Source organism: Cricetulus griseus (assembly GCF_003668045.3).
Source record: "Cricetulus griseus strain 17A/GY chromosome 1 unlocalized genomic scaffold, alternate assembly CriGri-PICRH-1.0 chr1_1, whole genome shotgun sequence".
Taxonomy (NCBI): domain Eukaryota; kingdom Metazoa; phylum Chordata; class Mammalia; order Rodentia; family Cricetidae; genus Cricetulus; species Cricetulus griseus.
In genome coordinates this window covers 110516964-110538364 of record NW_023276807.1, presented here as the reverse complement: position 1 = coordinate 110538364, position 21401 = coordinate 110516964, and the positions used below count along the sequence as shown (strand labels likewise).

The 21401-nt window shown below is 45.6% G+C and overlaps 1 protein-coding gene across 1 annotated transcript; it reads left to right on the top strand.

Annotated features, from left to right (window-relative positions):
• Positions 1-18349: 18349 nt before the first annotated feature.
• Nkx3-2 (NK3 homeobox 2) lies at positions 18350-20635 on the top strand. Its single transcript, XM_027387020.2, has 2 exons — positions 18350-18818; positions 20078-20635. The coding sequence occupies exons 1-2, from the start codon at positions 18350-18352 to the stop codon at positions 20611-20613; spliced, it is 1005 nt and encodes a 334-aa protein (XP_027242821.1). The 3' UTR covers positions 20614-20635.
• Positions 20636-21401: the final 766 nt, after the last annotated feature.

Here is a 21401-nt window from a genome sequence, read left to right as displayed (position 1 = left end):
AGCTCACAACCATATGTAACGCCAGCTCCAGGGAACTTCAACATCTCTAGCCTCTGCAAGCACTGCATTTATGGCAGATACCCACATAGATATACATAATTAAAAATAAATACTTTGTATTTCATGAAAGGAATCTGGCTAACACAGCATTCTTCCCCAACATCCATGGAACCTGACAACATTCATGGACATCAATACTGTGTATCTCCTTGAAAACCCTCAAGACAGTCTCACAGTAACCTTTGTGGAGGGTTAGCAGATTCCATATTTTGCAGTTGAAAGAACCGGGATGCATGGTGACCAAATAGCTTGCTGGTGGACATGAACAAGCATGAGTGAGGCTAGCACCAAGATCATCTCTGTTGTGTTTAGGGCTGCCTCCATCTCATCCAACTAGTGCCCACAATGGACTAAAAATTCTTTCATCCTCTTGCAATGGGCTTGACTTAAAAAAAAAAAAAAAAAGTTATAAAATGCTAACAGTTAAGTACTAATACCATCAAGTCATGTCTGAATTGGAAAAAAATGTAGAGATCAGCAAGCAAAGAAGAAAGTCACTCCCAACAGTCCTCAAAGCCAAATGTTATCAACTCACTTTGCTACGCATACATACATCCCTATGCCATATTCTGACTTTGGAGTATTTTGCATTGTGTGGCATCATTAATTTATGTTAACTATATGTAGCCCAAGTTAGGTATCCCATTAAAATATGTCATGTATTCTGAGCCATTCACCTGTCTTAGTTGGGGCTTCTATTGCTGCAATGAAACACCATGACCAAAAACCAAGTTGTGGAGGGAAGAGTAATGTATTTGGCTTATACTTCCACATTGCTGTTCATCATAGAAGGAAGTCAGGGCTGGAACTCAAACAGGGCAGGAGCTGATGAAGAAGCCATGGAGGAGTGCTGCTTTCCTGCTTGCTTCCCATGGCTTGCTAAGCCTGCTTTCTTACAGAACCCAGGATGGCACCAGCCGCAATGGTTTGGGCCCTCCCACATTGATACTAAAAATGATTTACAGCCAGATCTTGTGGAGGCATTTTCTCAGTTGAGGCACCCTCCTCTCTGATGACTCTAGCTTGTGAAAAGTAGACATAAAATTAGCCAGTACATTAGTCTTTAGGTTGTTCCCCAGTTACAGAACAAACATTTAGTGGGGGGACTGCACACCTTTAATTCCAGCACTAGGGAGGCAGAGGCATGTCTCTATGCGTTTTAGTCCAGCCTAGTCTACCGAGCAAGTTCCAGGACAACCAAGGCTACACAGAGAAAGCCTGTGTCAAAACAGAAGAGGAGGAGGAAGAGGAAGAAGAAAGAAGTTTCAGGGCAGAGCTTTCCAAACTCACTAGTGTCCTAATAAAATTTGTTTGTAACTGTTAGATGGCAAGCTGTTCATATATCCGGAAACAAGCTCAAGATGGACTAGAGAAAGATTTTTGGAGATTAGATAAAAGCCAGTATTCCTCAGAAACTTGTGAAATAATCCTTGATTCTCCCTCGACATATACGTATGTGATATCACCTTATCAAAGCCCACACTGGCCTCTAGGCTCCCTCAGTACCACAAGTACCTGTTACACATTTCAAACTCCACACTAGCATCTAGGCCCTTCCCTCCCCGCAGCTACTTGTCCATCACATAGTCCGCAGGATTTTTCCAACACACTAATTTGTCCCTCTCTCAATCTCTTGCTCTTCTCTCCCTCTTGATACACTCTAGCTCTTGATATACTTTTGCACTCCTCTCTCTTTCTCTCTCTTTTCTCTAGCTCTGTAGCTATTCTCTTGCTATCTCACTGTCTCCACTATTCTCTCTCACTCCCCTGCTTCCCTAGTCCTGCTTTCCCTTTCTCTCTGCTCGAGACTTCTCCAGATGCCTCTGGATAGTCTCTCTCATATCCACAGTGAAAACCTTCCCCCCAATAATGGAGCAGTCATGTCAGTAGTTTCTGTACTGCATTTCCTCACATACAATGATATCTGCAGGCACACTGAGGGCTACATTGGCTGCTGACTGATGAGGACATCACCTTTAACCACAATACCAAGCCACTGTATTTTATTTTTTTTCCTTCAAGAAAACTATACATTTTAAAATTGAAGTTATATAATTAAATAAAGACTGTAACTTTGAAAGATGCAATAAGATGATTTGGTATACATATTCATTGTAAAATGACAACAATCAAGCTTATTATTCCACCTTATACTCACGTAGTTAGTATTGTGCATGCATGCCACGCATGTGGAAAAGTTACATAAGATCTTAGCAAATTTCAAATATGCAATACAGAATTAGTAACTAGTTGTCATGCTGTGCCTTAGATCCCCAGAAAATACTCATCTTACCACTGAAAGTTTGTACCCTCTGGTCATCATTTCTCCAATCCTCCATCATTCCCTCAAACCACTGATAACCACCTTTCTACTCCTGCTTTGGAGTCTGACTTTTAGATTCTTACTAAAAGTAGGACTGCCTACAATACTTTCATATCCCTTGGATACATACCAGAATTGAGATTGCTGGATCATGGGCTGGTTCTAATTTTTTGAAGCTTTTGAGAAATACCCTGCCATTTTGCATAATGGATGTACTAATTCATTTTCACATCAACGATGTAGATAAGTTCCCATTTTTTGACAAATTTGTCCTTTTTTTTTTTTTACAATAGCCATTCTGAGCTGAAATGTCATTTCATTGTAGTTTGATTTGCTCTGTGATGGAAAAAGTTTAGATGTCAACTTAAAGAAGACCTAGAAACTTGGCAAGGCTTATTTTGGACAGGTGTGTCCATCAAGGAGATTCCAAAGGCAGTTATCATGTGAGTCTGAGATGATTGGCTGAAAAATATTCATGTTGCTTCAGATGAGGACAGCCAACCAGTTAGGGGCAGAAGGTTAGAAAGAAAGAACAGTAAGAGAAAGAGGAGTGGGTGAAGGAGGGGAAGAAGAAGGGGACTAGGAAGAAATCAGTCTGTCTTCCAGATAGATACAACTTTCCTCTCCTGCCCCTGGCTTTCTAGTCTATCAACCTTATACCCCAGAGTTTATGCCAGCCAACCCAGACCAGGTTCTCAAGCTTTGGGCCTCATGCTAAGAGTTGCCCTATCAGCTTCTCTGATTCCAAGGCCTCAGAAATGCACTGAGACATGCTTCCAGCAAACCATGGTCTTTAGCCTGCAAACCACCTTTGTGGGAGCCAATTTAACAAATCCCTTATCCCATAGCTATGACGTTGTCTATATCTGTATCTACTTGACAGGTATCTTATCAGCTGGTGTCTCTGGAGAGCACTGACTAATACAGATTTGGGGATAAGAAATCACACCTGAGGAACAGAGCTGAGTTCGCCTAATTCACATGGGCTTTGTGGAATCAGCTATATCTGATTAGACCAGAAAATGCTGAGGATTCTGCTTCAAGTAGGGCAGAGAGCCCAGTCCATGTCGTGAACTCTGTAGATATCAACCTAAAGTTTAAAAGAATGGAGAGTGATTTTTCTAGAGAATGATCATGTTCATTGTGGAGGAAAGGGTGGTGAAGAGACTAGCAAAGCACAGCAGTGAGAACTTGCATCCACAGTAATTAAAGGCACAGTCAAGGAGGGTGAGAAGCTGGCGGGAGGGGGGGCCGCGGGGAGGGGGGTTGCTTAATGCCAAAAATAAGGAAGCTCGAATAAGGTGTTCTGGAATAATGATTCTTGGCCACAGTAATTAGCAATGAACTATGTCACTCTGAGACTGAACACAGCTGCTAGGCTGTGTTTGAAGCAGCATGTGGCTGAGGTGGCCTCTCCAAAGACTTGTGGTTCCAGCATCAGGCACTCACATGTAAGATCCTTTACTTCATACCATCAACTTCATTTCCATTGTTTGGCAGGGTACACACAAGAGACAGCATTCTGCTTCTAATGATTTTTACATTGCTTTCTCCTAATGCACTGCACAGGAGACAAGCAGGTGGGTAACTATTATGTGACACTTTTGAACACTTCTAGAGAAATGAGAAAGATGATGTTGGCTGGCTGTTCCTAGCATCTGTCACTGGCTAAATGATTAAAGAAAATGATTGTTCAGGATATTATCCCTTGACTCTAGATCCACATAAGCAACCTGAGAAATTTTTAAGATTTCTTTTTTTACTTTTAAGTGTATATGTGTTTTGTGCAAATAGGTGTGTGAATACATGTAGCCATACATGAGTTCAGAAGCCAGAGGAAGATGTCAGGTGTCCTTCTCTGTCCCTCTTTCTCTTATTCCTTTGAGACAGGAATGAAGCTGCTGAATAGAAGTCCCAGAGATGCTTCTGACCCTGCTTCCCACGGGGCTGGGGTGACAACCATGCACACAGCAATGTCATCTGAGTCTACACAGGTATCCAAAAGATACTATAGAGGACCAAAAAACTTGCCATCCATGTCTTCATGTTGCCTCTGACTCTTTCTTCCTTAAGCTTTAGGTTGGATTATCTTCACTCCATTCTTCATATAGACACAAATATTGATCCAACTGATTGTGCAATATGGATGCACTCAAAATTTATCTAATCTTTTTCCCCCTTCTAGACTGATGACATAGAGATGGGGATAAATATTTTCAGAGGCATCATGACCTTTTGATAAATGAATGCAACCATCAAATCTCACATCAACCCATTCTAGACCACTAGTGATACTTGACAAGTCTCCACTTTTCAATCTTACCTAACCTTATGCCCTCTCTTCACCTTTGCTTAAAGATAAAAGAACTTGAACTTTATGCTAAAGGGCTGGAGGGACTTGACTGCTTGCTGATTAAAAGCACTTGTTCTTACAGAAGACCTATGTTCAGTTCACAGCATACGGTGCTCTTAGCCATCCATAACTCCAATTCTAGGGGATACCATGCTCCCTTCTGATGTCTGCATGTACCAGACATGCACATAGTTATTTATGCACATGTAGAAAATACTTGTAAAATACAAGAAATCTTTTTTAAAAACTCTGTGTCAAGTTAAAATGGTCTCTTTAGAATGTTAACCGACCATCTTCTCAATTTTTCTGGATTACCAAATTAACTCTTTTTCCTGCCCCAGCAACTTGTTTCCTTTTGCCCTTTTGAGTAGCAAGTAAAGAGACTTGGGATTAGTGATGAGGAAATTTGTCTGGAAAAGAAAAAAATCCTGCAAGTTGTGATGGGCATGCGTGGAAAGCCAGACAAGGCTGTGGATATCATGGTCCTACTTTCTAATGAGTCTTCTTTGCCTGAAGTAACCTCTCACACAGGCACAACCCCTCCTGTCAGGGCACAGGCCTTTCCTCCTCTACCTGAGGACACTCAATGTCCTCCACTGAGGCAATTACCAAGGAAGAAAACTGTGAGTCTTCTTGGATCCACTACAACCTCCTTCTCTGCTTCTAAACCTATAACTATATTACTTCACAAAAGACCTACTTGAGTTTTCTAATGTATACAACAGAAATCCAGGGAAATGTGAAGATAAATGTTAATGATGTAGAATTAAATAGTGGAAAGACTGCAAAGCTACTTCAGGCAAAATACAGTGGCATGGGCCCACTGGGGCAGATTCTGAATTCACTGTTCTAACTTGGAGAGTTAGGAAATGTACTAACAAGTTTCTTTGTTCCTTCACCCATTCATTTGCTTCACTGACTGCAATATGGATTAATGAATGAACCAGCACAAGCAAATTGGAGATACCTAATTTTCTGTCTTACAGATAAGAGGTTCAAAAGCCTCAGGGATTGTCATGAGAGATGCCATAGCAGGAAGATCTGGAACATGTGCCTTTCTCCAATCCATTGGGAAGTAGAGTGGTGGGGGGGTCCCAGGATTGCTAAGGACTCTTGTTTCTCTTCTCCACAACTTACAGTGGATGTCATAGGGATTCACTGAAAGGGCTAAATGCAGTGAGTATAATGTGATGCCCTGATGGCAGATGACAAGTGGAAGTACTCCACTCAAAGACAAGAGGGCAATGATTACTGTGATGTACAGCAGAGGCAAAGCAGCAATCAAAATGATCTGGAACATGAAGATTTGTAGTGTTACCTGGTCAATCATGGTGTTCCAAGATAGAAAGCTATCCTACTAAATTCTTGGTAGATCTGTACAAGAAGAAAGCTTCCAGGTTAAATGAACACACTTTCAACAGCACTCAAAATAAATAAATACATAGATAGATAGATAGATAGATAGATAGATAGATAGATAGATAGATAGATAGATAAATGAGGGAGCTGGAGAGATGGCTCAGAGGTTAAGCGCACTAGCTGCTCCTCCAGAGGTCCTGAGTTCAATTCCCAGAAACTACATGGTGGCTCACAACCATCTATAATAAGATCTGGTGCCCTCTTCTGGTGTGTATGCATACATGCAGGCAGAACGCTATACATAATAAATGAATCTTTAATTAAAAAAACATTAGTTCTGCATTTGTCTGTGAAAGATTAGTGTGTAAGTATGAGTGGACTACACAGAGAACATTTGTCCTCCATGTGGACAGGTACCATCCAGTTAACAAAAGGTAGAGAGAAAAAATGAAACAGCAAACATCCTTGACTCTGTCCTTTTGGCTCTAAGACTCAATAGTCTCAGGCCTTCATTGAGAGCTGCCCATCAGTTTCCTTGTTTACTAAAGGCCTTTGGACTTACACTAAGCCAGGCTACTGTCATGGCAAGTTCTTCAACCAACAGTTTGTTTAACACCAACTTCCATAAGAACAAGTGGAGTTCCCTAATAAATGCCAGCTCCTGCCTCTTTATATATCCAATTGGCTCTTTTCTCTGGAGAAGTCAGTGTAATAATCCTCCCTAGACAGAGCTTTCAGGAAGCCTGCTGGCAAAAGAGAAAGGTGGCTTTTAAGAATCCTTGGCCTCATACCCAAGGCAAATATAGAATATAGAAAGAAAGACTGAAGATTGAGTTTCAGATATAATAGTTTAAGGATTAGAACAAGCCATGTCCTGGTTCTACATATAATTCACTCCATGGATATTAAAACTTCAAGGCCATGGAGATGGCTCCATGGGTAGAAGGCCTTGGTGTGCAAGCCTGGTTCAGTCTCTAGAACCCACAATGGAACAAGAGAACCAACTCCCAAAAGTTTCTCTCTGGCCCTGTAGAAACTTCTTTCCCTAGGAAGCACTGTTAGAATTAAAAGGATGATTTTAAGGTTTTTTATTTTATGTGCAGTGGTGTTTTGCCTTTATGTATGTCTGTGAAGATAAAAGATCACCTGGAATTGGAGTTTGAAGCTACAAACAGTTGTGAGCTGCCCTGTGGATGCTGGGAATTGAAGCTGGAAGAGCAGTCAGTGCTCTTAAGCACTATACCATTTCTCCAGCCCAAACACTTTATTTTTTTTCATTTGTGTGCATTCATTTGTCTGCTTGTATGTGTACCACACATGTTCAGTGCTCACAAAAACCAGAAGAGGGTGTTGAATCCTCTGGAACTAGAGTTAACCACCCAAGGTAGAGGTTGGGAATTGAACCCAGATCCTCTGTAAGAGCAGCAAGTACTCTTATCTGAGGAGCCATCTCTCCAGCCATATCCTACAGATTTGCCTGCCCTCTATACCTGGGCCCCCATCTTTTCTGACCTGATGCAGACTTTTCTTAGAAGCAGCTTGCAGAAGATAACTATGCTTGCCTTTTCCATTTCACATTTACAGGAAGCATGTGTTACCATCCTGGTTCACCTGCATGTCACAGGGATTCTTCCAAAGCCTCTTCCAACTGCTTCCTTTGATAGTTCCCAGGACAGCTCCATCCCATCTGTTCCTCTGACATTCCATTAAGCCTTATTCTACCACAGGATCCTGTTTTCCCCTTCCTGTTGCTAGTCACACTTACTCAGAACAAATGACAGCGCTTGCCGTAATTCCTTGCCATAAATCTTGGATGAGCTTTCTCCCTACCTTAAGCCTTGTTCATTTAAGACACGGCCCTCCAGCCTTTTCCCTTTCAGAACCTGGTCCAAAATGTCCCATCATGGAAATAAACATCTCCAAGTTAGATCTCAGAAGATGATTTAACAACAACAAAAGAAACTGAAATATGTTATTTGTGCTAAAAGGGCTAAGAGAAGAGTTGGGTGACTTGGAGTGACATTGAGCTAACACACATTTTACTAGGCTGTGTGACAGGCATCCTGAATAGCACCCATGTTCCGGTGACCTGGAACAAATCATGTGGCTTCTCTCTGTCTCAAGTTCCTCATCGTGAAAAGAAACCTGATGCCTGCCCTGCTGACATCAAAGGGCTGAACTGAGGGTAAAATGAGTCCATTCATCCAATAAACGTTCTCTAAGAGTCTATCATGACCCGGGACCACTCAGCACCAGGGATGTGGTAGTGACTTGTGGAAAACATTGAGTGTATGAGATCTATATGTTTTCATGTCATTGTATACGGTTCATCTCACTGGGAGTGCAACCATCCCACCACTAAGCACTGGAGTCATGTATTAGTTATAAAAGTTAAGGAAGGAAGGAAGGAAGGAAGGGAGGGAGGGAGGGAGGGAGGGAGGGGGAGGGAGGGAGGGAAGGAAGGAAGGACTTTTCTGCGTGTGGCTCACAGTTCAAAAGTACAGTTGATGTGACCTGTTGAGGGGTGTGAGATGCCACATTGTAACAACAAACAGAAGCAGACAGAGATGGTGCTTTCACCAATCACTTTCCCCTTTTCAGTCAGTCCAGGACCCTTGCTGCTGGGATGATGACACCCACAATCAGGGTAGGTGCTCCCTCTTCACTTAAACCTCTCTGGAGATGTTTTACTTTCTCCTATGTGATTTTTAAATCTAGTGAAGTGAACAATGAATATTAGCCGTCACAGTTTGTAAGATTTGTCATTGCAAAAACAATTAAATAAATAAAGATGTAAACACTGTGACATGTCTCGGTGGCTGTATGTAGGCATTTCAATCTAGTAGATTCCCTTTAGTATTTCTAACTAGGCCAGAAAGTCTTAGGTTGGTGCTGGTGAGATGTAACAACTCTGTAGCCTTGTTAATGTGCCCTTAGAACATGAGACACCTTCATCCCATTGTGTTATAAGAGCTAAATCTTACATTGTTTTCTCTCTCTCTCTCTCTCTCTCTCTCTCTCTCTCTCTCTCTCTCTCTCTCTCTGTGTGTGTGTGTGTGTGTGTGTGTGTGTGTGTGTGTTTATGCAAGAGAGAGCTATACATGACAAGATGTTTGTCTTAGTTAGGATTTTTATTGCTGTGAAGACACACCATGGCCACAGAAACTATTATAAAGAAAACATTTAATTGAGGGAGGCTTGCTTACAGTTTCAGAGGTTCAATCCATTATGATCATTAAGGGGAGTGTGGTAGCATGAAGACAGATGTGGTGCTGGAGCTGAGAGTGCTACATCTTGTAGGCAATAGGAAGTCTACTGACTGTCACACTGAGTGAAGCTTGAGAAGAGATCTCAAAATCTTCCCCCACAGGGACACACTTCCTCCAACAAGGCCACATCTCCTAATAGAGCCACTCCCTTTGGGGACCATTTTCTTTCATACCACCACAAGGTTACCAGTCTTTGACTTAAATATTTGTAAATATATTGAAATTGCTTGTGCATTACTAATACAAAGGATTTGGGCATAAAGCTTTTTTAGTTAGAAGTAAGTCATTTAAATGAATTATTAAATTAATTGTGATAATGGGTGGATATACGCAGGTGGTAAAGGTGTACAAAGGGATATGTGAAGATGAAAATTCAGGGTGCACTACTCCGAAAAAGCCACCCTTTTGATTGAAAGCATCTTTGTTATCATGAAGAGAAACTTTCCCGCATGAGTCAATTTCATTGAAGACACAGTGGCAGGCTGTGGGCAGGGACCAGCCACTGTGAAGCTATGAATTTTTCCAAGAGAAAAAGTTAAATATGCAGGAAGGGATGGGAGAATCCAAATAGTAGTGCAGGAACTGAGATGGCAAGTGGAACACAGTGACTTTTTTCTAAAAAGATTTATTTACTTATTATGTGCACAGTGTTCTGCCTGTGTGTCTGCCTGTAGGCCAGAAGAGGGCACAAGATCTCATTATAAATAGTTGTGAGCCACCATGCTGTTGCTGGGAAATTGAACCTAGGACCTCTGGAAGAGCAGCCAGTGCTCTTGACCACTGAGCCATCTCTCAACCCCCACAGTAACTTTTTAAAGCATCACATTTTCAAGCATCCATTGCTGTTGACCACATCGTGAGCCAGTGAGACCCCATAGGAGGAATAATGGGGTGGATACTTGGCAGGAATAAACTGTAGCAAGGCTGTGGGGGCTTTCACATGAGCACCAGGGAATCACTGGCTGTGTAAGAAACCGGGAAGCAGAAGACAGCACAGCACCAGCAAGTCTGTCAACCTTGGCTTCAGTGTAACTGGCACCTTGAGAGCCCTCTGTACCCACCACTGAGTCCCCAGCTCTCTGAACATCATACTGCCTATTCACCTCCCAGTTTTCATGCTCCAATGGTGCTTTGTTTTTCTTCCAGAAAGCTTAACGCATCATCCTCCTGTAGCTATCAGTACTGCTTTTTCTGCCTGTATGTCTTGTGCAGACCCATTTCATATTCCACAGGTCTGTGTTTACAAATCCTTCTCACACAGCCTTAAATCCCTGAGAGTTTTTACTCTCTGTAATGGTGAAACTTTGGGAAGTCAACTGCCCCATCCAAGCCAGGCCACACTTAGGCCTTCCCTGGATCAGTGGACTATAGCTAGAATATGTATGAGTGTTCACTGGTCAGTTCATGAATTACATGTGTACCCTACACACCTGTACAGTATTCCCCTAATCTTTCCTTTCTCATCTTTCATGTTGTCTAAATATGTGCTACCTTCGTATGACCTCTAGTTCTCCCTGCCTATTCTTTATGCCCAGCTGGCCTCATACTTATTGAAAAAATGACAATGAAGAGCATTTAACATGTCTGAAGATCTTGAATAGTGCCTACTTTAATACTCAATAGGTGCCAATCCCATCTGTTATGATCTCATCAAACACTGTTTTCTTCCATATGAAGAACCTAGACTTAAAATTATACATACATACATGCATACATATATACATACATACACACACGTGTGTTTATTTAGTCAAGTGTTGAGCCACTGAGCTACAGCGCCAACCTTAAAAGTATTGCCAAGGCAACATCATGTCAATGGCTTCCTTTTTTATTTTCTAGTCAGCACTGGGAACTGAACTTTGAACCCCATGCATGCTCTTCAAGCACTCTACCACTGAGCTACAGCCCCCAGATCTCATATTTGCACTTCTTTATATATGTGTATGCGTGTAGGTCACAAAACTGGAAGGTACATAGAGATCTTAAAACAGACAGCAAGTAGAGAATGTAACTGAATATATGTAATAGAAAAGTAGACAGGGATGGAAGGACAACTGATTGGAGGAAGAAAGGGAACCAGCTAGAGAGTGCACTGGTGGGCCTGGAAGGCAAGTGAAGAGCAGACAAAAGAGGACCAAGTATGCCAAGCTTCTTAGAAGAGGCAACTGTATCCATCATCTCCATTTCTTCCTTCCACCATGAGTTCTGTGGTAGTTTAAATGTCCCCCATAAGCTCATGTATTTGAGCACTTGATGCCCAATTGGTGACACTATTTGGACAGGCAATGGGACCTTCAGGAGGTTGAGTCTTGCTGGAGGATGTACAGCATTAGAAGAAGAGTGCCTTGGGTTTTCTAGCCTGTCTCCACTTTTTGTTTTCTCCTGCTTCCTCTGCAGATGAGATGTGATCTCTGTGCTTCCTGAGTGCCAGCCTGGCGTCACATTCCCGCTGCACACCATTCTACGATGGTGGACTTTGTCTCCTCTGGAATTTAAAGCCAAAATAAGCCCTTTCTTCCTTAACTTTTTTTTTTGGTTGTTTGTTTTGTCAGAGTATGTTATCACAGAAACAGAAAAAATATCTAATTCCAACTGGTGTCTTCCCAGGTCAAGGTTGTAGCTCAGTAATAAAATGCTTGTCTAGCATGTGATAGGCCTGGGCTCCCCATACCACAAAGTGAAACAACCTCCTAGTCTTTGCCAGTCACCCTGAAGCATGGCTCCTTATGGTGGTGGCTCATGTCTCCATGTGGCCAAGCTCAAGGGCAGTATCTCTGACTCATATTGCTTTAACAATGTGCTATTTTCTTCATTTCTCAAGTACCACCCTCCCTTGGTTCTTTGAAGTCTCTCTGAGGGACTCTGCCTTCACAGTTCCATCTGAGTATGTTGGAGAGTACTTGTTGTTAGTCGTGGAGTTTGCCCTGGTAGGTCTATGGTTGCTTTCTAGTTTACTCCCTCCAGCTCTGTCTATACCTCCCTCCAATTGATAATTCCCTACACCCTATTTCTATCCCAACATGCTCTTGAAATACTCTCTTCACTGCTTATTGCACACCCACCCATTGGCCCTTCTCAGTACATGCCTTACAAATACTATCACTGAGGCACTTTGGATAGGAATGGCCTCCACAGGTTCATGTATTTGAATGCTTAGGGAGTGGCACTATTTGAAAGCATTAGGAGGTGTGGCCTTGTTGGAGGAAGTGTGTCACTGAGGGTGGGCTTGGAGGTTTCAAAAGCCCAAGCCAGACCCAGTGACTCTTTCTTTGTGCTGCCTGTGGATCTGGATGTAGAACTCTCAGCTACTCCTCTAGAACCACATCTGCCTGCATGGCACCATGCTCCCTACAATGATAATAATGGACTAAACCTCTGAAACTGCAAGCAAGCCCCAACTAAATGCTTTCTTTTGTAAGAGTTGGTGTCTCTTCACAGCAATATAACGCTGACTAAAACAGTCACACATTCTCTCAGTATTTGGGGCCTGATTTTCTAAAAGCTACGTAAGATGTAATACATCTGAAACTAAATGACTTCCTCCCCACATCCTCTTAGCTCCTTGAGACTAGATCCGGAAATCACCTTGGATAACTTCCACTTTACAACTCCATCCAATCCATTGAGTCCTTCGAGAATACTGGCAGATGGGATGGGAGAATGTATTCGCAAATCACCTGTCCTATAAGTAGCCAATATCTACAATGTAGAAAGAACTCCAGGAATTCAGCCTACTTCTGAATAAGACAAATAACATGAAAGAAATTTCTCCAAGAAGATTACATGTGTCCAATAAACACATCATCCATCTCTAAAGAAATGCAAAGCACTGTAACAACATCATGTCAAGGCTTGCTCATTAGAGTGGCTACTATCACAAAGGCAGAAAACAACAAAAGCTGGTAAGGAGATAAAAATTAGGATACTGATGTTCTATAGGTAGAAATGTAAAATGATGTAGCCATTGAGGTTTCTTTAAAATTAAAAATAAAACAATTATAGAATCCCAAAATCCTTGTTTCTAAATATATATGTACATATATATATTGAATATATACTGAATATATATATATTTGAGACTGGGTTTCTCTGTGTAACAGCCCTGGGACATATGAGACCCTGTCTCAAAAAGGAAAACAAAATTTAAAAAGTATTTCTATGGTGCCAAATAAACCTCAGGTTGATGTACCTTAATCACCGTGGGAGAGTTGTATTTGAACGCTCCCAGCAGTCGGCCCACAGAACCCATGCAAAGGAATAATGGGGGTGGATAAGAGCAAGGTCAGGTCCAGATTTCCTTCTCCCTAGTGTAGCAGCCTCCGAGACAGTTGAGCCCAACACCTTCTCTCGCTCTGTCCTAATCCCTTCCTCATGTCCACTACTGAACTGAATATTGGCAGAGGCAGGATGTTGACGTGTCTCATGTCACTTTAAAAATAGAATGTCTCCGCTACTGAACAACGAAAGATAAGAGCAGTCTAAAATTGGGAATAAATCGATCTTTTCTGTGGTAGTCTCCTGAAGTCAGTTACCTGTCCTATGGGTATGTCGAGCATCCAGGAAGAATGCTCGCTAGGTGGCGCTCGTTCTCCACTGTGCAGGTAATCGAGCTCTGGTTTCTTTTTCACACTTGTGGAAAGCTAAGCCTCAGGGGAAAATGTTTTCCTTGGGGTCATTTCTTAGCAGCTCAGACTTGAAAGCACTATTTTATCTCTGAACCCAATGGGTTTCTACCACCTTGCCTTCCCTTCCTATGTGTAACCACACAAAGTTCGTTTATTGCTGTTTTTTAAAGCGGTTCTCTCTTCTTTACTAGGTTTGGTTTCAACTCAAAGGCCTGAGAGGACCCGCTGCACTGTCAAACGTCCAGAACATCATTAGGTTTGCTTACTTTCTTTGATTTCTCCGGGTTCAGATAAACTATTTTAGAATGAATAATTACAGAAACGAGTAAGGAAACGTTTAATGAGGAAAAAAATGAAGATTAATGAGAGCAACCAGCTAGGTTGGGAATTCAATTTGATTGGCATTAAGTTGACAATTCCGAATCCTGATTTAGTCACCCACTGATGGCCTTGAGACTGCTTCTCCTGTGTAAAGCAAAGTGATTTTCCGCTCATCACCCCCCTGGGGGGGATGTACTTTGCATGAAGCAGTAATTTCCGACTTCTTGGCGGTACCCTGGCCTGGGTTCGTTTGTCTCTCCTGTCTGAAGAACCAGAATGCTGTAAGTGAAAACCCCTGCTGGGAGCGAGCTGACTTGGGCACAGAGGAACCCGTTTTGCTGGTTTGACCCCCGGTGTACTGCGGCTGCCTGGAGAACACCCGGGGCCCTGAAGATGAAGACCGCCGATCTGCAGAGCGATCGTAAGGCTCCAGTTAGCCAACATACTCATCATATTCTTTCTCCTTTGCTCCTGCAGCTTGACAGCCAGCTGAGAGAGCTCCGCTCTAAGCCTGGTTTTAAAGGAATGAAAACTGGAGCGAGCAAGTGACTTCACTCCTTCCAAGTCACAGAGCCCAGTATGCATAGTGTGGCCTGCACCCTTGCGCTGGGCGTGGTGAGGGAGCAACCTCGGCTCCTGGGGTCAGGAGAGGTTCGGGCGACACCCAAGCGTAGCAGCAGCAAGGTCACTGCAGAAGATTCCCCAGCACGCCCCAGAAGTGCATGCATGTGCGCAGAAGCTTGCCACGAAGAATTGAAGCTGGGGCTTATCCCATGCCAGCCCCCGCGGCGTTCCCATTCTCAATACGGGTAGATGAACCGTAGTCCACGATACACTAGGCCCACGCAGCCTAAGGGAACAAGGGCGCCCACACGTAGGGGGCGCGCGGGAACCAGAAGAGGTGCTGGCCCCGCGCGGGATCCTGGAGAGGAGGTAGCTGGAGGAGGAACGGATGGAGTGGGAGGAGAAGGGATAGAGAGGTCTATGAAAGTGTAGGACCTGGGGGAGGTGGAAGGTGGGTGGGCGGGAAGAGGCCGGGGAGACAGGCTCAGGGTGTGGACAGATCTTGTGGCAAGACATGGCTCCTAGTTCGTCCGACTTCTGGTCACTCCAGGCCGGAGATCAGAGCCAGAGACAGGCCTGGAGCCACATGGGGACCACGGTTTTCTGAAGGTAGCTGCCTGGACTGGAGGCAATCTCCCTCGTTGCCCTCGACAGGAGACCCGGTTGTGCCTGAGCTATCGCGGAGCACATCTAGACCTCCTCTCCGTGCCCGCGCTGACCTCCTGAGCTGGCCTAGACTCAGAAAATACTCAAGGTACTTCAGTGTGTCCTGGCCATCTGGGCACAAAGCTCCCAACGCCTTTTCATCCCTTGCTAGACCTTGTTCTTTTTAGAAACTTCCTCGATTTGTAGTTACGACCCCGAACCCGTATGTTTATCTTCCTCCAAACACCCCCCTCCCGGCCTTGCTTGCAGCCGTCCCTCATTAAACCTAAAAATCTGTTAACCTCAGCGAGCGTGCTTCACCCAGCTCCTCCTGGAGATGCCCGTTGAAACCACTTCGTTATTCTCATGCAAACACAATCAGCACTGACAGCTTCTAAAATCACCAAACAGTGGTTTTCCCTGCATGCTTCGAAAATATCTGCCACTTCTGTGGCAACTTGTGGTTTGAGATTCTTTTTTATTTTAAACGGTTATTTCTGCCAACTAAACAGTAATCATTACTTCAAATAAGTAAATGACCACCAAACTTAACTCTTGCACTCAGTCATCCACCCTCAGACATCCTTGTCCCTCAGTAGGTCCGGGAACTCACCGATTCTTGCACCCACCGATTCCTATGTCCACAAGCAAGCGCACACAGGCGCACATACTGTACACTTGCCTAACCTCGTTTTTCTGGCAATCTATGTCCCTTGTCCTCCACTGGTTCCCTAAAACAAAGTAGCTGTATACATTCTCAACACCCCAGCATGAGGCGGAGGAAAGATCAATTTTAATAAAACATGAAAACATTGGAGGAGGCATGGGAAGCTTCGTTTTGAAACCTCATAAGCATTTTGTTGGGTCCTTTTCCTGGCCTGAAGACCGTCCCTTGGCTGTTACACTTGCCAGATACTAACAACAAATTTAAATCTTTGCCTCAAACATACACAATTGTGAAGAACTATAGAGTCCTAGCCTCTTCGAGGGAGCCCCACCCCTCACCCCAAGGCATCCCGCAGCATCTTTATAGGCAATTGCATCCCTGATTTCTACAAGCTCCGACTGTCCTCCCCAGGTGGACAATTTTGAATAGCTATAACGATTTCTTGCCTGCAGTGCAGAATCAGCCAGAGGAAACTCTTATTTTAATGGCACCAATGAAGAAATCTCCACAGCTTATTAAACTAACATAATTATTTGAATGTATTCAGTGGTTCAAATTTGTGTATTGCATGTTGTTAAACCTCTGAACAAGTTTATTCAACCGTGAAACATGTCACTTGAACAAACTTTCTATTAGAAAGAAGTTATATAAATAGGCAACATGTGTTTTGACATAACCACAATATTTGTATCTTGTATTTACTTCCTTCTAGTGAGTAAAACGATGTGGCTCTTATTTTTTAAGGGCATTAAATATTATCAGTTCTGGATCTCACTGTTGTGTAGCTCCCAGATAGCCTCTTTAAAACTTACCCATTTCTACTCAACACAGAAGAAACGGTATTTAAAGAACACATTAAATACTTTTTTATTTTTTTCTTGATGTAAAACATTGAACGAAGTCCAATTAAATTCAGCGTTGACTGCTCAGGGAGACTCCTCAGAGGCTTCCAATTCTTCGCTTGTCTTAGGGCTTAACTAATATTTTTTAACCTAGCTTTTCAATTCATCTATAGAAGCCAATCCAATCAAACATAAGGAGAGAAAATATTTAATAGAGTGATTTTAATTATGAGATTATTTCAGAAAAGAGAATTAGCAGAGAAACAGCCGCGAAACTTAAGAGTGGAAAAACTATGATTTTTGTTCTTTGACTCTGGGCTCCTTCCTAGAGAACAGAAACTACCTACACGTTACATATGGACACGCTCTCCGTTGAGTTTTCCCCCCGAAGATTTGGGCTGGCGTTAGTATCCGGTGTTCCAGAAATCTCTGGAGTAGGTGCCTAGATGAGCTGAAATGAGGAAGATTTTGAGATGAGTATTCCTCCTTATTGCTGAAGGATGATAAGAGAGCCAGGTTTAGGGAGGGAAGGGTTAATTCAACCCTGACTTCAGCTACTCATTGTGCAGAGCAGAGTCTCTTAAAGTCAACGGCCCCCATTTGGAACCAGCCAATCCCCTGTCCGGAGAGCCCAGAACAGCCCGTGAAGGGGCGTGGCCTGGTGCTGTCACTCAGTGGTGAGGAATGACACTCTGACGGGAGGGGGGTACAGTGGAACCCAGGAGAAGGAAAAAGAAGAAACAGATAAAACAGGGGCAGAGGGTAAAAAGGTATCCCGTTCTTCTCCAATTTTAGGGGCCTCAGCTGTCACCGTGGGCGCCAGAGGGGTGGGCTCCGGAAGAGCCAGCCCAGAGGGGAAGAGGGAGGACCCGCCAGGAGCGAAGCCCTGCAGGCAGGGAAGACAGAGGCGCAAAGAAAAAGTGACTCCGGCGGTGCGCCGCAGCGGCGCTCCGAAGGCGACTGCAGACGCCGAGAGGACCCTTGACAATTCTCACCGGCCTTCCCCTCTGGGACAGACCCCGGCTGGCCCCCAAGGCTACCGGACATGAGATAACCTAGCCCAGCTGCGGGAAGAGGGAGTCTGGCGCAAGATTGGGGGGAGGGAGTCCAAGCGAGGTGGGCCTGTTAGGTGGGGGTGAGGGGTCGGCAGGGATCCTGGGACTGAGGGGGGCGGGGGCTGCTGAGCTGCGCTGGAGTGGGCTGCAGGGGCCTGGCGCTCCCCTCTCACTAGCGCTGCCATCGCCCAGCGCTCTCTGTCCGGCTCGAAGCTGTCCCGCCACCCAGCTGCCCGCCCGGCTGCCGGCTCTGATCCGTGGCGCAGATGGCTGTGCGCAGCGCCAGCACCTTGACGCCCTTCTCCATCCAGGCGATCCTCAATAAGAAAGAAGAGCGCGGTGGCGGGCTGGCTGCGCCCGAGGGCCGCCCCGCACCCGGGGGCACAGAAGTGGCGGTGGCCCCGGCGCCCGCCGTCTGCTGCTGGCGGCTCTTTGGGGAGACCGACGCGGGTGTACTGGGGGGCGCCGAGGACTCTCGGCTGGCGTCTCCCACCCGAAACAGAACAGCTGTGGGGCAGACCGCGGAAAGCCCGGGAGGTTGGGACTCCGACTCTGCTTTGAGTGAGGAGAACGAGGGCAGGAGGCGCTGCGCGGACGTTCCGGGAGCGAGTGGAGCCTGCCGCACCAGGGTGACCCTGAGCCTGGACCAGCCGATCTGCGAGATGCACGCCGTCAAGGACTTGGAGGAGGAAGCCCCAGTCCGCAGCGACAGCGAGACGTCAGCCAGTGTGTCAGGTCTGCTGCGGGGGTTTCTCCGGAAAGAGGGCTGGGCTGAGGGGATGGGTTAAGTGGTCAAGCACTCTAAAGCGGGGTGGGCCTGCTGTGGGAACACTTAGTTCTGGCCAAGTTTCCCAAGTTCTGCACGTTGGCGCGCACTACCCCAAGTCTTTAGCAACCGAGCTTCTTATAGCCAGGAGTCCTGGTGCCATGTTTCCTGCACCCTGCACCCAGAGCGTGGAGTTCATCTGCAGTATCCATTTAAAAATCTCTACAATTAGCAAAGGAGGACCAGGGAACTAAGGTAGATCATAACTTTTCCCTGGCCCAGCCGTTTAAGGGAAGACAGGACTTCAGGTCCTGTGACAGCATAAGAATAAGTCTTTGGACGGCTTAAATTTCTTCAGCCCAGGACTGATAGAGCAGCGTTAGGCTAAGCACCTAGGAGCTAAAAACAAAACAAGCAATTACCTGAGACAGAGGATGGTGGGGAAGTGTGATCCAGGTCGTCCCTCAAGAGTCCAGCCTGTTTATCAACTAATGGATGCATTCCTTGATCTGAAAGCCCTGCAGCTGGCTTCTTTTGGGTACCTTCTGCTGTAGGCCTCACACTGGCTCAAATCCGGCCACTCCTTTGACCTCTCTGCTTTTGCGCTGCAGGGACTAGAAGAGGCTGGAGAAGAGGGTTCGGACCAGGCAGAAATGAGGGTCTTCACTACCCTTTATTTATTGCCAAGATGAGGGACGCAAGTGTACCCCCAGGCCTTGCTGCTGCACCCTGTTGCCATATCCCTGACAGCAATCTGGGCTTATGGAATGAGGACTATATGCCTCTGACATCAAGATCTGCGCCCTCCCCCCATCTTCCTCTTTCATGTAGCCAACGGATGTGTTTGTGTGGGTGTGCAGGGGTGTACCGCCTGGAGCTGAGAAATTGACATGTAATGTAGAAAGCCAGGATTCAGAACTGAGTGGGGGGAAAAAACAAACTTGTGGATACTCTGGGGCGAAGTATCCTACATTGCTGCAGGGAATCTGGGGCCTCGGGGAGAGTTGTTCCCCTACTGCTGTGGCATGCTCCTAAAGAGATACGGATTTGAGAAGCGAAGGGAACAGAGTTCTGAAACAGAACCCTCTGGAACTTCACCTCCCCTCTTAGTAGACTCAAAGCGTGATCCTCTTCCCAGTCCTCCCCGAGAAAACACTACAATAGAGACCTACCTGCATCTCTGCGAGACTGACAGGTTCTTGCTTTTCCTTCCTATCGGATTCCGCAGGCGACCACAGCCCAAGAGTTGAGGACGATGGTGTTAGTACCGGAGGTGCACGCGTGCCTGGGTTGTGCAGCTCAGCCGGCAGCGGAGCTAGCGGCGCTCCGGCAGGCAGCATGGAGGAAGAGGAAGAGCCCGCAGCCCCCAAGCCTCGAAAGAAACGTTCTAGGGCAGCCTTCTCGCATGCCCAGGTTTTCGAGTTGGAGCGCCGTTTTAACCATCAGCGCTACCTCTCTGGGCCAGAGCGTGCAGACCTGGCGGCGTCCCTAAAGCTCACCGAGACGCAGGTCAAAATCTGGTTTCAGAATCGTCGATACAAGACCAAACGCAGACAGATGGCCGCAGACCTGCTGGCCTCGGCGCCCGCCGCCAAGAAAGTGGCAGTAAAAGTGCTGGTGCGTGACGACCAAAGACAGTATCTGCCGGGAGAGGTGTTGAGGCCCCCCTCTCTTCTGCCACTGCAGCCCTCCTACTACTACCCTTACTACTGCCTCCCGGGCTGGGCGCTGTCCACATGCGCAGCCGCCGCTGGTACCCAGTGAACCGCTTGCAGAGAGGCAGCGGATGATTACTGTGCCCCAGTTTGCACCCCCGTGGACAGGTGTAGAGACAGTACTCAGTGTGGGAGAGCTCTTCCGGTGTGTGGGGGGAGGGGGCTCAGGTGCAGAACGAAATCCTGCTGGAGTTCCTCTATCCAGGGCGACCTGGCAGCGGAACTGAGACTGCCCAGAGAAGGGGCTTTATTCTGATTTGAACAGATGCGCCCGATGACCCCTGGCACCCTGCACATCCGTCACCTCTCTGCAAGCCCTGGGACGCTATTTATTATCACAGCAACGTTGGATTTGGATTGTGTCTGTCAGGGTATGGCGTTTGCCCAGAGCAGAGATGACTCCTGGAGACCCCATAGCCCGAACCCTCAGAATCTCGGGTCGGCCGGGCGCTTCGTGCGCGCTAAGCCACACTAGTTCATGGTATCCATGCTACCGATCTGTATCTACATATCTTTAATTTTTGGAAATTACATTTGTGACAAAGGAGTGCAGAATCCTGACAGCTCCAGGCCAGGAGTTGATTTGAACTTCGAAGGGTTTGATTTTGGGGACCTCCACTCCACCCCTCCTGGATGCTGAATTTAAGAAAGGGAGACTTCAAGCGGCTGGGTAGGGATCCCCTATCCTTTTCCTTTCACAGAAGTTCAGGGCCACACCCAAAGGGAGAGTGCTTAGGGCCCCTAGAGAGGCCCGTTGACGGGAAAGCCCCCTTTCAGAAACCTGTCTTTATTTCTTTCTATTTTTTTTTCAAACAAGGTTGAGACTTGTAGCACTTT

What these genes read in the sequence shown, in the direction of transcription:
- Nkx3-2 (XM_027387020.2), top strand. Translation starts at nt 18,350, where the DNA reads ATGGCTGTGCGCAGCGCCAGCACCTTGACGCCCTTCTCCATCCAGGCG. An exon ending in GACGTCAGCCAGTGTGTCAG is followed by an intron (nt 18,819 to 20,077) that starts GTCTGCTGCGGG and finishes CGGATTCCGCAG; the next exon opens with GCGACCACAGCCCAAGAGTT.